General features: G+C 37.1%; 1 protein-coding gene across 1 annotated transcript in view; it reads right to left on the bottom strand.

Moving 5' to 3' along the window:
* The window catches only part of LOC134674728 (LIM/homeobox protein Lhx1), an 82608-nt gene that overhangs the window by 27959 nt on the left and 39144 nt on the right, over window positions 1-15505 (bottom strand). The window contains 2 exon segments of the mRNA XM_063532854.1: window positions 10144-10380; window positions 11426-11583. Of these exon segments, the coding sequence (XP_063388924.1) occupies window positions 10144-10380; window positions 11426-11583 (395 nt within the window).

Genomic DNA, 15505 nt, shown 5'->3' on the forward strand with positions numbered 1-15505 from the left:
TATTAAACTCCCATTAAAATGACACAAAGACTGTATGTCTTTCTATGTAATATTGAGAAACGGCAATGTCTGATGAAGTCATAAATATTAACAAAGTGCGGCCAAATAAATATTATTTTGGGCCTTGGCTGCTAAAAGGTTGCCGACCGCTGATCTAAACTACGAGTACATATTTCCCCGTAGACTAACGGCTATGGACTTGAACCATAGAGCATTAAGGCCGCCACACACACATTAATCAGAGCCAGACTGTGACATAATAACGTGTTGAGTTTTTATCGTACATCAATCAAGCGGTGACAGGAGCTTCCTTAAGTTTTCGGTAGTTTGAGCTATTGTTTATACCGTTAGGTGAGGTGATCTTAAAAATTAGTTTACAATGAGGTCAATGAGTACATAGCTTAAAAAAGATCCTTTTTATAGGAAGTTTTATGCGATGATCATATGGGTATATTGTCTGATCATTTAGGTACGTCAGTAAAAAAAATATAGAAGCTTAGTTTTCTTTTATTTCTCCATTATCTAGGGATAGTGTTTGGCCAGACAATCAATATAAAAGTTGCTAGTACACGTTTTAAATCGTGTGTTAATAAAAATTAAACATATTTTTCCATCTAAAAGAATGTTAAGAAATTTAATACTTAATTAACAGGTTATATTAAAATTTGTAACTCCAAAACTAGAGTTTCATAAAAGCATAAAAAGAGTCAATATTTAAGTCTACACTATCAATATTATCATAATTAAAACGACATCAATTTACCAATTACTTTATACTTATAGCAACAACTATCGCCTAATTAAGGTTGATGAATGTTTACGCACTCTATTAAAAATGCAAATTTCCTGCGAGCCCTGAATATTCCTCGAGTAATAAAGGTAATTTGTAAAATTGTAACTACGCTGATGACACTACGACGGAAAATAATCGTTATAAATAATCGTTATGAATAATCGTTATGAATTCATTAACTGTAAATATATTTTTATCGAGCTATTCTTTAGGGTTGTGTAGGTCCCAATGAGAACCCAGAGACTTATACACCGTCCAGCTGTGAGACTTTTTTAAGAATTGTATCTCTATTGATTAAATAAAAAGTCAGTTATATTATATTTTTACATTAATACGCATCGTAACGACAAAAAATGGAACAAATAGCAATCACCTGATTTTTTGTTAGTTTTATATGATGTTTCCCTGAAATAGTGACACTAATAACTTTGTGTGATCATTACGCGATACTATAAACTAATAATAAAAACCAGTGATCGTTAGCCTTTAGGTATTAGGATTTTAAACATATAAATTTTCACTAATAAATAATGTGTACGTCGGTACAGTACCGTAAACTAGATTTTTTGAAAAATACAGACTATGTACGGAGTTGATTTTTAAACGCAAGGCAATTTTAAGATGTGGTTGGCAACTTTAATAAGAATACATGATGAAAACGTTCAGAAACTAAATCTACTTTAAAAGTAGATGATCAATGTTTCACCTCGATTCAAAGTAACCCCAGTTTACCGGTACCCTCAAAGCTTAAGTCCGTCTCCCACTTGACCGCATTAGTTTATTACCCACCATTGTGCTACCAAACAGGTGGTTACCCTTAAGTTGGAGGGAATTTTGAAGGAAATGACAAATGACGTGAAATGCTTCCCGCGTTTTGATTGATCGTTTTTAAATAAAGTACCCGAGTTGTTGTATGTCGATTAACGCTTGTAACTTATTTTTAATCGTTTTATAAAATCATTGAAAATAAAAAAGCCGCTATCTGAAGTACCTAGGTAAGTACATGTTTTTTTGTCTCTATTAACCTACATTAGAGGTAAGTGTGATTTAGGTGAGCAGTTACATTAGTTTAGTTTATATAGTAATAAATTACAATATAAATTATTCTACGTTAATCTATATAAATGTACTTACATTATGACGTCAATAATTCTTTAATAATAGGTACTCTACTCACTTCACTATTTACTAACATTATGAAATATAAAAAATACCCAAACGGTACAACAAAAAAATTCGTTAATCGAACTTTTCTTATTACCATAAATAAGTCGGTATTTTTAAGTCTTAGGACGAACTCTAAAAGAAGAAAAATATGCGCGGTAAAATCTCTAACACTGACAACCCTGTCCTGTCACTAACATCGCAAGCCGTCAAATTAAAATATGAGCCAATAAGGGATCGCCGCTCGTCGACAGGGCCGTCACGCAGGAGAAATTACGATATATGAACTTATTAAAATATCTTAGACTTTTTGTCGCTTCGCGGTCGGGCGACGGCGTCTCGTGTCGCTATTTTGACATCTTCCTGCTTCGTTTGGAAGTAATAGTTTTATTTTAAGCTTCTGTTTACGTTTGTGACGTAAGTTAAATTAGTTTTGTTTACTACAGGTAAGCTGTGACGTAAGGTTAAATTAGTTTTGTTTTCTTTTCCTTAATAGTTAATGAAAATATTGTACTAGATAGGTGTTGTTAGCGATGGTTGGAACTAGGTATACAAAAATTACATAGGTAGTAATATTATTATCTATATGAGTCCCAATATAAATGAAAAAATAGAAAGGTGGTTCATATGTATTGGCTCAATTTGATATTCGTTTCGATAGAGACGAGAAAAGATTTTTTCAAATAAGACCAAGCGAACGATGGGTAATAATATTTACTAGTCTGTTTGTATCATCTTTACGTTGCAAGTTTATTTTCTACGGTACCGTTACAGAAAATATCCTCATACGCGGCGCGCCAAAGGAAGCCTAAATTTGTCAACGCCAGCTTAATACCTATGCAAAATCGATTCCCACCTCGATACGCGGCACCTTCAAACGCGTCAAACCGGTACTTACCAGTTAACACCGGATTACACCAGAAAAACTTTTACAGTTACAGCAAAACCACTAACATAATGACTTGTCACAACATTCTTAATTTGTACGACAGAAGGTTCATTATTGCTTGTCACTAGTAATATTTTATTGTGGTTTTTCTAGACCCACATGTGGTGGCAGTAGCATTTGACACGCGCGATCTGGCGAGACTTGACGGATGACGGTAAAAAAAAGAAAAAAGTTGTTTATGAATCCACTTAACATACTTGACATTATTGGATGAACAATATTTGTCTTTGGTTTGCGGGTGCTAAATGTTGGTATCGGTTACAATAAACTTTTTCCTTTTTTGTTTCATGGTTATGCTGTTTTTACTATACTTAGTTTTCTTTTAGCTTGTATTTTTTTTACTTTATGGTGCAATAAAGGATAAATAAATAAATAAATATTATAGGACATTTTAACACAAATTGACTAAGCCCCACAGTAAGCTCAAAAAGGCTTGTGTTGTGGGTACTCAGACAACGATATAAATAATATAATATAAATACTTAAATACATAGAAAACAACCACGACTTTGTTCCTGACAAATATCTGTATCATCATACAAATAAATGCCCTTACCAGGATTCAACCCGGGACCATCGGCTTCATAGGCAGGGTCACTACCCACTAGGCCAAACCGGTCGTCAAATATTTACTTAGTTAACTTTCCTAGCACAGTTTTATGTTGCCATTTCCTTATTTTATTTGTGTATGTATGCAATTATTTTATGTAGGTATAATGTACCTACATTATAAGGTAGGTCATAAAATATTATAAGAGTTAGAAAAATGTTATGTTTCACGATCGTATTAAGAACTGAGGGTCAATGCACAATTGCATACGATACGTTACGTTGTCCTAAATATTCGGGAAAATTTTGCATAGGGATTGTAAAGTTTAGTTCGAATAGTAAAAAAATATGTAAATACAGGTGTAACATATACCTCTCAAAAAGGGTAATAAGACTAGTAAGTTATTGGTAGAAAAGAAAGAGACATGAATGGCAATATACACGGTGTAACATGAGGAAACCGAACAATTTTAACCACGCATTTCTGAGATCAAAAGAAGAAAAAAATTTAATATGAGTTTAGGTCAATTTCAAATCAAATCAAAATCAAAATATTTTTATTGCTAAACAGTACAATTTATACATAAAAGAAATGTCTGGCGGAACCCAAACTAGGCTGAGCCTGTATCATGGGGCCCTGGAGTGCAAAGCAAGTTTGACAATAAGATTATTATGCTAGATAACTATACTTACACTTAACAAGAGAGCATTAACTATATAATTTATAAAGTAATATGTAGTAATAGGATAAAGAATAAACGCGCATGCAACTTGTATGGTGTGTGAGCGTGTGCATGTGTGTGTGTGTGTGTGTGTGTGTGTGTGTGTGTGTGTGTGTGTTTGTGTGTGCGTATATGTACATATATGAGAGTTAGTACCGGCAGATCAACTGGCGAGAAGAAGAGACTCCGCATCCTCATAAGTTAAAGACACGAGCCACTTTTTTACAATTGTTTTTATTTTCCATAATGTACAGTTATGGAGTTCAAGAACTTTACATATATTATTATAAATACGTAGATGTATATAGTCGGGTGAACGCTTACCAAGGGCTGATTTGTAATTTGGTAGAGGGACTCTGAATTTTCTTTTAGCAAGAAGTTGAGGATAATTTTGTAAGTTTATTACTAGGGAATGAGCTCGAGATACTGCTTTAAATATAAATAACCGTCTTACGCTCAAAAGATTTGTTTCGCGATAAAGGGCGTCCGTTGGGTAAAGAATAGGTTTACTGAGCATCACCTTGATAACGGCACGCTGCGCTCTCTCCAGCAGCAAAAGAGTACTTTTTGTCGTGCTTCCCCAAATTATCAAACCATATTGAAGAATTGATTGGCAGAGCGCAAAGTATACAATGCGAAGCACATGCTCAGAGGAGCAGCGGCGAAGTTTTTTCATTATATAGATGCATTTTCTAACTCTACCGCATAGTGTAGAAATGTGTTGTTTAAATGTTAGTTTATCGTCAATTGTCAGACCCAAGTATTTGACACTTACAGCTCTTGTTATAGTATTACACGTACAAGCACCATTGACAGGGTTGCGACAATTGTTCTCGTGTAAAGCTAGATTTCTGCCAGAGGGAGCAGTAGAGGCAGATGTTTTAGAAAACGCAAGGAAATTTGATTTCGTTACATTGAGCGTAAGTAGGTTTTTATCGAGCCACTCCCTAATGTCTTTCAAGCCACACTCTGCGAGCGCAAAAACATTCTCCCAAGTTTTACCATGAAAAAGCACTACAGTATCGTCAGCGTAACAAATTATATCTGCTTTATCTAACTTAAGGTCAAGGATGTCATTAATGTAAATAAGAAAAAGCGTAGGGCCAAGAATGCTGCCTTGCGGCACTCCAAAGGAGATTGGTAGTTGGTCGCTCCAGTGCTCTCCAATTTTAACAACTTGGCGTCTATCCGTCAGGTAACTGCGGAACCAATTAAGAGAATCCCTCTTATGCCCGAAGCCTCAAGCTTTTTAAGTATGATATCGATCGAGACCGTATCAAAGGCTTTGCATAAATCCAGGAATACCCCAAGACATTTGTTTCCCTCGTCCAAAGAGCTGGCTATTTTATTTGACAGTTGAATGGCCCCACGAGTCTAACCGGGGAGCCGGCAGGCCTCGTCGGCGATGGCGGGATAACTTGGACTCCTTCTTGAGAGGCTGGCCAGATATTGCACTAAATAGAGACGAGTGGAGAAAGAGGGGGGAGGCCTTTGCCCAGCAGTGGGACACAGTGGGCTCTGAATAATAAATAATATAGTTGAATGGCTGCGGACTCGGTTGACATTCCCCTTCGAAAGCCAAACTGATTATCTGAGAGAATTTTGTTTTGGTCCAGAAAATTAGTGAGACGAGAATTGGCAATTTTTTCCAAGATTTTAGAAAAAACACTGAGTAACGATATAGGACGATAATTATTGGGGTCACTTTTAGATCCACTTTTGTAAATCGGAGATACCTGAGCCAATTTCCAACTATCTGGGAAGCATCCAGAGATCAAACTCAGGTTACAAATATAGGTTAGTGGTTCAATGATAGCGTTTTTGATTTCTTTAATAAAAAGTGGCGTAATAGAATCTGGGCCTGGAGCGCTATCCGATTTAAGATTTGATATGATTTTATCAACTTCGTAAACGTCGGTTGGGCTGAAGAATAAGGAGTTAGCAGATGAATGACACAGTTTTACTTTAGAGGTTAAAGAAGATTGAGTTACCGAGAGTTTGTTAAGGATTTCCACAGCCAACTTTTGTCCCACCGTCACGAAATGCTGGTTACAGATATTAAGAGACTCTTTTGGCGAAGAAGACAATGTTGTGAGTTGATTAGCATAATCATTACAATACTGGGTGTGACATATATTTTTTATTGATTTCCATAATTTCTTTGGATTATCCTTGGCCTCCGTTAATAATTTACTATGGTAATCGTTTTTGAGTTTAAACAGGAGATTGTTAAAAAAGTTTCTATAACGCTTATAAGTAATCTGAAGACTTGTATCGTTTGGCGCAGCTCGAGCTTTGCTGTGCAGAATATCCCTGTGTTTCATACACCTGATTAAGCCAGGAGTTATCCAAGGCTTCAGATTAAATTTAGAGCGGCTTGTTTTCACCCGACTGGTGTTATTATTTAGTGCTACAGCAATGACTTGGTTGAAGTGCGCAACTGCCTCGTTTACTTTTTTAGAGTTCATAACCTTGGACCAATCTGCTGATTTTAATTCTAACGCTGCCGCTGCAAAATCATTTTTTGACCTCCAGCGTGAGCGATGGGTGGTTGTTTTGTCAGGGGCTGCAATTGCGGCCATGGCGATATCGTGGTCTGTGATAGGACATTGACAAACCGCCCCAAGTGAACGACATTTAGATTTAACAAAGATGTGGTCTAGACATGAGTTACTTCTTGTTGGGATAGTAATTGCTGGTAGAAATTCATGCATAGCCAGTAGATGGAGATAGTCAGCGGACTGGTTATTTAAAGAATCCATTATGTCGATATTTATGTCGCCAATCAATAACATATTTCTAAACCCCGTGGCATCGCTAAGTACTACGTCTAGAGAAGAAACGAATTTTTCTATGTCGCGGAATGACGGGGAACGGTAAATAGCAAAAATTTTAAATTGGTCAGAGATAGAAACCGACAGGCAATTTGCATCATCAACACTTGGTTCCGTGACAACAGCATTAAGAGATTCTTTCACATATATTACTACACCTCCGCTTTTATTGATATACCTGGTTGTATGGTAGGCGTTGTAACCTGGAAGGCGGTTGATCACTGAACTTGCATTTAGCCAACATTCGGTAAGTATGATAACCTCAAAAACAGTGTTTGTTCGTTTTAGTGCTACCTCGAATGCGTCAAAGTTTCGTTGAAGACTTCTGATGTTGAGGGTCATAAATTTGACGGAGCCAACATTTGTAAAATATGGCTTAATTTGCTCCAAAGATTCGAGCTTTTGACAGTTTATGGCAACAGCTAGATCTATGTCAGCGCTTATTTCACGTGTTGCTATAATTGTTTAAATATGTAAGTAAGTATATTATTTCAAGACAAGGGCATTTCGCCAAAAAAGATTTTTTTTGTTTTGTTTTTTAATTTTTTTGGATGTATTTGTACATAAAGAATAAATGTTATTGGTAAACTTGTCACTTAAAATTGATTTTGAAATTTTTTTTTTCGTTTACGAAAAAAAAATGTAAAAAAAAGTAGGTTTTAACCTACTTTTTGAAAAGTGTTACTTGCCACTTTTTGACATCTATAAATAAAGATACATATTTAGACTAAGTCCCATAGCAGCAACATCACCATCAAAAAGGCCTTTTCCACTAAGTAACAATAAAAACTTGTTTTTTTTTTTATTAATATTATCTCTGAAACTACACGAATTTCAAAAAAGTTTATAGGACATTTTTGTCTCTAAATATGATTCAGGAATACGTTGCTAAAATTATTCGGTTTCCTTATGTTACACCGTGTACTTATTGCTTAATGTTGTCTTTATAATGCCACTGACGTATTCCGTAATTTCAACTTCGTATAGAGAACCACAGTAAATTTATTATAAAGTCAATACCAGAATGTACTTAGCTACCGTTCTCAATATTTCCTATTGTTTCTCTTAACGAACGATTTCCTCCTATCATCCTCAAGTTCCTCAACGAAATTAATTACTCAAGTTGTCGTTCTTACCGCCTACGTTTACAAACACTCAAGTAAAACGTATTTTTTCCTCACTGACAAAAACAGAGACAAAGAGGAAGGAGCAAAAAGCGTGACGGACATGATCCGAGACATCTGGTGCCGTGGTGAATCGGCTTCCATGTGTATAGGTTGAGGTGTTTTGATGAACTTTGGAAAGTTTTGTGGGGAAATTGAAAGGTAATGCATTGTTTTCGGTGTGGAAGCAAAATCACAAGAAACGGATCGAAAATACTCTAGTCTTCGATATCAGTGTGCAAAATTGCATTTAGTAGGTAATTTGATGCATGAATTTAAATAGACTTTTAAGGATGATTTTGAATGAGAAATATGTATTAACAATACAATATTTTTTTCGTACTTATGAGGTGATACGTTCTTTTATTTACTGAAATAGGTAACTTACATTCGCGAGCGTGAGTTTTTGTAAATATCTACATATGTCGGTATTTCAATCCAAGCTATGCCTTAAATTAAATCATGTGTTTATCATATAAGAATAATTAAAATCATTTAATCAAATAGGTAATAAACATATACATTCATATCACCAAGCGTCAAGTCTAATTCAGACACTTGAGACACTCCCTCAAAATTAAGTTATTCTAACCTAGTATAAGTACAAAATGACAGTTAATTCCGTTAAGAAAATTCCAATTTCAAAATGAGACATTCGACAAACGCCGCCGTAAATAAAGTTGCGTTCAAAACTTGCGAGTTTGCGGGTGCGTTCGTTAATAAGGATATTTGTCACGTCTGCAATATTCAATTTGCGAACGCCGTGACGGAGTGCTCGTCATTTGTTACAGTTCTAAGGTATTTGATTTAGTGTTTATGTCATTTTTAGGGATTGGGAATGGGATACGTAATTTAGACGTAAAATGCCGGGTAAAATATCTCTTATGTTGGAGGCCAAGACTCATTTTGGGTCATCGGCCCAAACTAGTAAGTAGTAATAGTAAGTAAGTAATATAGACGAAGTAGCATAGCTATAGTTAATATAGGTAGGCTTATGTAAAAATATTTTTCATAAATGGGGGTTTACTACGGCTACGTTTGTATAGAGAAGCTGTCCTCCACTATCCTCTTAAGTATGTACATTAGGATAAACATCAAGACCAGCAGCCAAGATTTTTTTTCAAAAGACCCGCGCCAAAAATAAACTCAATTTCTATAAAAGGGAACGGTTATATCCTATGCTGTCCCGTTCCAAACGAAGACTATGTAACAGTAGAACTTGCTATACCTATTCGATTGAATACCTATTCAAGACCTGTGGGTATACCGTGTCGTGCACCTACAGTACTTTCAATTCACAAAGCAGTCGACTGATGACTTTGTACGTCAAAATCGATTGAGCGCTTTCAACTCCGTATAATTGACATTTGAGTGTTAACCCTCCTATTATGGATTACAGAATATTTACTGATGTGCCGCTAGGGTTTAAAAAAATGTGATATTTCAACGTAGAATAGTTTCGGAATTTTTTTTTTATATTTTTGTAAGTTGCAGGTGTATTTTTATAAGGGAGCAATTTCGACTGCGGGAAATTTCAACTAATCGAAATATCTTCCATATATTTCCAGATAGCAAAAAACATCTTTTCCCCGCAGTCGAATTGCCCCCTTGTACCTTATAGCCTCCTAAGGCCCAGCCATACAAATGAAAAACCCAAAATTTGCCACTGAAATATGAACCTACCGTGCAAGGGAATAGAGTTGATTATTCGTTTGAGAATTTAACGAAACAAGAAATGCAACTCTGTTCCAATTGAATATGGTTTAAATTTTTTCGAACTGAAGAAGCTCGTCGGAGATGGCGGGACGAGCTTGACGCTTTTAACAGAGACTGAAGAATAAGAGGGAGGCCTTTGCCCAACAGTGGGACAATATGGGGTCATAATAATAATAAATGAAGAAGTACTATAGGTAGGACCTTGGGCCTTGGGAGGATATGAATCCTATTCCCTGTTATGTATAAGACTGACCTGTATAACCCTCATCGGAAGCCCCGTCTCCTTCGCCAGCTGTTCCCTTATATGCCTCGTCGGTTTCGGCGTCTGCGAGAAAGCCGACTTCAGAATCTCCAGCTGCTTCGCCTTGATCGTGGTTCTCGGGCCCCTCCTCTTGGAGCCCCCGTTGCCGTCGTCCGGGGACTTGTTCTCCGCCTGGGAGTCCCGGGTCTCCGGGTCGCCGTCCAGGGAGCCCTGGGAGAAGAGAAACAACTGAATGCGACTATGTGGTCGGGTGCTGGGGAGGTTTGGAAGAGATGGTGGAGGTATTGTTAATAACCTTATAAATACACCGGCAATAGAGTTTTTAAGACCAAATTCGGCCTGGCCAGCCACATTAGAGCCCATAACAGGCGTACTCCATAATTGCAGGGGTCGCCGTCATCTAAATCGATGAGGAGGACTCTATATGTATATATCCCGCGCAGCGAACAACAACTCAACTCACAACAACTCAACCAAAACTGGTTTATGCCGGCCTGCCCCACATGGACCTTACGATTACTCGTAAGATTCTACTTCTTACTTAAAATACGTTTATCCTTGTATATCACTGTGATCAGTGTTTATCAGAAAGAGACAAAACACGTAGAAATGCCAGCAATACTCATAGTACATAGTTTCGCGTCTCATTATGCGAGGGCTCAGAATGCAGCGCTGGGTGCGGCGCGTGCGCCAGACTGCTCGAGTTGTTCGCTGCGCGGGATTTTACTTGATACTTAAAATACGTTTGTCCTTGACTATCACTGTAGCTGGTGTTTGTCAGAAAGAGACAAAACACGTAAAAATGCCAGAAGCACTCATAGTACCCACCTGGTCCTCCGAGTCATCATGCGGTTTCGCGTCGCCGTTATGCGAGAGCTCAGAATGCAGCGCCGGGTGCGGCGCGTGCGCCGGTCTGCTCGAGTTTTTTGCTGCGCGAGATTCTACTTCTTACTTAAAATACGTTTGTCCTTGTCTATCACTGTGATCAGTGTTTATCAGAAAGAGACAAAACACGTAAAAATGCTAGCAACACTCATAGTACCCACCTGGTCCTCCGAGTCATCATGCGGTTTCGCGTCGCCGTTATGCGAGAGCTCAGAATGCAGCGCCGGGTGCGGCGCGTGCGCCGGTCTGCTCGAGTTTTTTGCTGCGCGAGATTCTACTTCTTACTTAAAAATCTTAAAATACGTTTGTCCTTGTCTATCACTGTGATCAGTGTTTATCAGAAAGAGACAAAACACGTAAAAATGCCAGCAACACTCATAGTACCCACCTGGTCCTCCGAGTCATCATGCGGTTTCGCGTCGCCGTTATGCGAGAGCTCAGAATGCAGCGCCGGGTGCGGCGCGTGCGCCGGACTGCTCGAGTTGTTCGCTGCGCGGGATTCGTCTTCCTCTTCGTCGTCCGAACCTGAGCCTAGGAGTGAGTCCGCTGGAACAATAGAAAGGATTTGTTAGTTACAATAGGCGTGGCTCACTCCGCGATTTCGTCGCTTTGCAACAGGTCCCACACCATTTTTTGCAATTTTAGTCGCCAGCTATAAGCCACGCGTGGCGCTGTCGCCACCTAGCAGTCATATCTGTCCTAATCGTAACAAACGCGGTTTGTCAGAGAGTGAATCTTCTGTACCTAGTACTATTATTTATTCTGTGGTTACAATTTTAATGAAGCTGAAAAGTTTGCACCGATGTCGTACCGGAGAAAGCTTAAGGACGATTATGATAATGACACATTACATCTAAATTCAGAGCCAGATTTTCTATGGTCACGGAAACAGACTGCGGTCAAGCATAACTATCTTTGGTTAAGAAAATCTGCCATATAGAGCTGATTGGTTAAGAAAATCTGCCATATAGAGATATAGTAGTGGACCCTATAATGGACGTGGAACCAGTAATGGGACAAAAAAACATAATTCCTCTAAAATAAGTATCTAAAAGCAGTTTATAAACACTGGCTGTATATTATCATAAATAAGAGTCCTAGAGCTGTTTCAGTTTGAAGTTTCATTAAACTTGGTTGTTTTTTAAGAAATTGGCGTCAACCCAAAAGTTGTCGTGTCACTGAAAAAAAATACTACTACGAATTCTTAACAACTTCGCTAAGAGAGGTGAGTTAATTTATTAAATTTTAATTAATTAATACTTGATGAAAACTAGAATGTGTTTTGCTAATTGCATTTACCATGAGATAAGGTATACTAACACATTATGTTGTGACTCCACAGATGTAAAAAAATAGTGGTATTTGGCCCAATCCCATTATAGGAGCTGTAAAACTGCGTACCTCCTATGATGGGACAATTGACAGAATGATGCTTGCCATGCCATAATTTCATGTTTAAACAATACAGAAGTAAAATGTAGTTATGAAATATGTCAATCAGGAGGTATTCTCGGACTTCGGATAAATTAATATCGTTTTTCCAAACTTTTATTTAACTTGCCCTGTTAGTTAGTGTGGGTCCAATTTTGGTAGCTGAATTTGAGCCACTTTTCGATTTCCGATTCAGTTGAAATTTTGTGTAAGTACGTAATAAAGTATGCAAATCGGATGATAATGCAATATTATGATAACATGGACCTGATCTGATGATGGAGACAGGAGGTGGCCATGGGAACTTTATCGCAATAAACCCTAACTAATTGTGTTTGGGTGTATAGAATTGTCTCGAGCATATATAATTGGCTGTGGAAAGAAAAATACATTCAGCGATAAAAGCTTATACGAAAAATTGATTTTTTTGCCGTAACTTATTCCCCATTTCAATATTTTATACTGATAGAGCAATGTCCATTATAGGGGGCCCATTACTGGATCCACGTCCATTACCGGGGGCCCATTACTGGAGCTTTGGTGTCCATGACTGGAGAAAAAAAGCATAGTTTTAATTTGTTAAATATGTGGAAACTAATTGCAGTATCTTTGATACAACACGCCTAAAACATGAAAGACGGATAGGACTTTCATCTTTTAACACGCTAAGCGGTAGACCATTTACATGTATTAGGGAAATATCATAAATACTCCAAATTTCCTCTTAAATGTCCCATGACTGGTGCTGTTACTATAGATAGGTACTATAAAACCATACCTACTTCGGCAATAAATTTAGATAAGGCTGTGAAAAATTCATCTAAACTTGCGATTGCAATTATTAGCCCTTTGCAAGATCTATTAAAATTATTAATATATTAGTCGTATAAGGGTCGACAACTGACGAATATATTTAGCGCAGTTAAAACGTCCATCATTCTCGGTACAAGTTGACTAACGTCTTATCCACAGCGATAAACGATAAAAAACGTGCCATGTCTGTGCACAATATTTATTGTACAACAAAATTATATATTATTTTGTCATATTACCGCATTGGACATTGTAGTCATGCTCACATGTGGTTTGCGGTGACGAAGGCGGGGCTGGTGTTGGCACTTCAATTAACATGTGAGGTTTGAAGTTCGTTTCAAAATGTACCTCAGGTACCTACAGTGTGCTTACAGATACATATGAGTGTGTTTGCAATATAAAAGTATAAACATATTTGTAGCACATGGAATTCGTAACACCTGCCAAGGTTAATGAAAATGAGTCGTTTATATAGAATTTGCATACACAGTGTAGATATAAACAGTTTTATTCTAGAGTGCAGTATGTCAACCGATTGTAGTCCAGTAGGGCTAAGATGGTCGGTTTTATCATCTGACATCATGCCTGTCACTTTCCAACAAGTATGTGAGGGCGAAAGTGACGCATGACAAGTGATAAAAATGCAACCGTGATACAATGGCAGGTTTATTACAATTTTGTTGGTAAATTTTGCCTGAGTGCATGTAGTGGTATGTGCCTAAAATTATATTCTGTGAAAACATAGCTACTAAAATAAAAAATGCCTTAAGTAGGTAGGTATTATAAATTCCTGTCATCACTATCCATTAGAACATTAAATGAACTTTAACGACATTATTTTCCAATCATAAACCTAACTGCTCTCATAACCAGAACCCTTTTACAATTGGATTGAACCTATCAAAAAGTAATCGCATGCCGGCTAAACTAAATAAAAATGCAATTTCTGCACCCCAAAGACGGGGGTGGAATTAGCCGCAAAAACAATTACTTACCTACCTCGAGTCGGCTCAGATGAAAAAAGATACAACTGACATGAATGAAATACAGTGATGTGCTGTTCTGTGTCGGGATTTTTGAAGTGATGCTGGTGACCCCTACTTTTAAAAGATGGAGAAGTCATTCACGAAATAAATTCTACAGGAAAAAGTAAATATTAAATATTACAAATTTTCGCCAAGGATTTGGAAATTGAGAATAGGTTGAGAGATTAGGTAGTTATAATATTACATAAAAAACAAGTTAGGTGTAGTAAAAATGAGGATACCATTTTGAAAATCTAAGAACATCTCTTTCTAGGTATCAAGGCAAAATTATTTCCTAATTACGTGGACATCTCAAAGATGAATAAACCGCATGGGTGTAGGTAAGTATAATAGTAATTGGTTCCACCCAAAAATATTTGAACCGGCGACAATTTTATTACTTACATTTTTAATTTTGTGCATTCTCTAGAGTCGAAGCAAGGTAAGTCTTAGGAAGTGTGCTTATAAACGTCAAATTTCTATGAAACTAATCAAGTAATCATACATAGTTTGTCACATCACTTTATCACACTCCATACTGTGTTTCGTCATAGTCCGTGCAGAGTTAGCAAAGACTGACGCACTGTTTCAATTTCAAACTATGATCTTTATTTCAAACCAACTTGCCAGATGCCAAGACTATGGTCATGTTTTATTTTTAAAAAGCGCCTCCAGCAAACTCGATGTTAGGCACGTACTCGTAGTAGGGGCGCGAAAATCGTTTACCCTCGACAAACACTGGGGTCGCAGATATAAAATATTTGCGGCCCGAAGAGGGCACAGCTGGCTGTCTATTAGCTATACCTATCATTATTCATTGCATAGTACCTATAACCTAATATTTAGATTTAAAAATAGTTGCCAAAAAGTTTCTTGAAAATTCGCCTTCAATATTCTGCATTATCATGATTCAATTGATACAGTCCTGTCGATGTCCATACATACTTTTAATGCAGGTGACTGTATATTTATCTACATATATCTACATAGATTTGCAATACTATTTTTTAAATATTTTTAAATATTGTCCCCAAAAGAATGAATGACGTTAGACGATATACACGCAATAGTTGCATAAGGCAGTTGTTGACATAAAGTTCTACTCTTTGGCACTGAATTATAATAAAATCTATTTTTTTTTATATACGTATCTTTGTCCCCAAAAGAATGAATGACGTTGGACGATATACACGCAATAG

This window comes from Cydia fagiglandana, chromosome 20, assembly GCF_963556715.1.
Source record: "Cydia fagiglandana chromosome 20, ilCydFagi1.1, whole genome shotgun sequence".
NCBI lineage: Eukaryota > Metazoa > Arthropoda > Insecta > Lepidoptera > Tortricidae > Cydia > Cydia fagiglandana.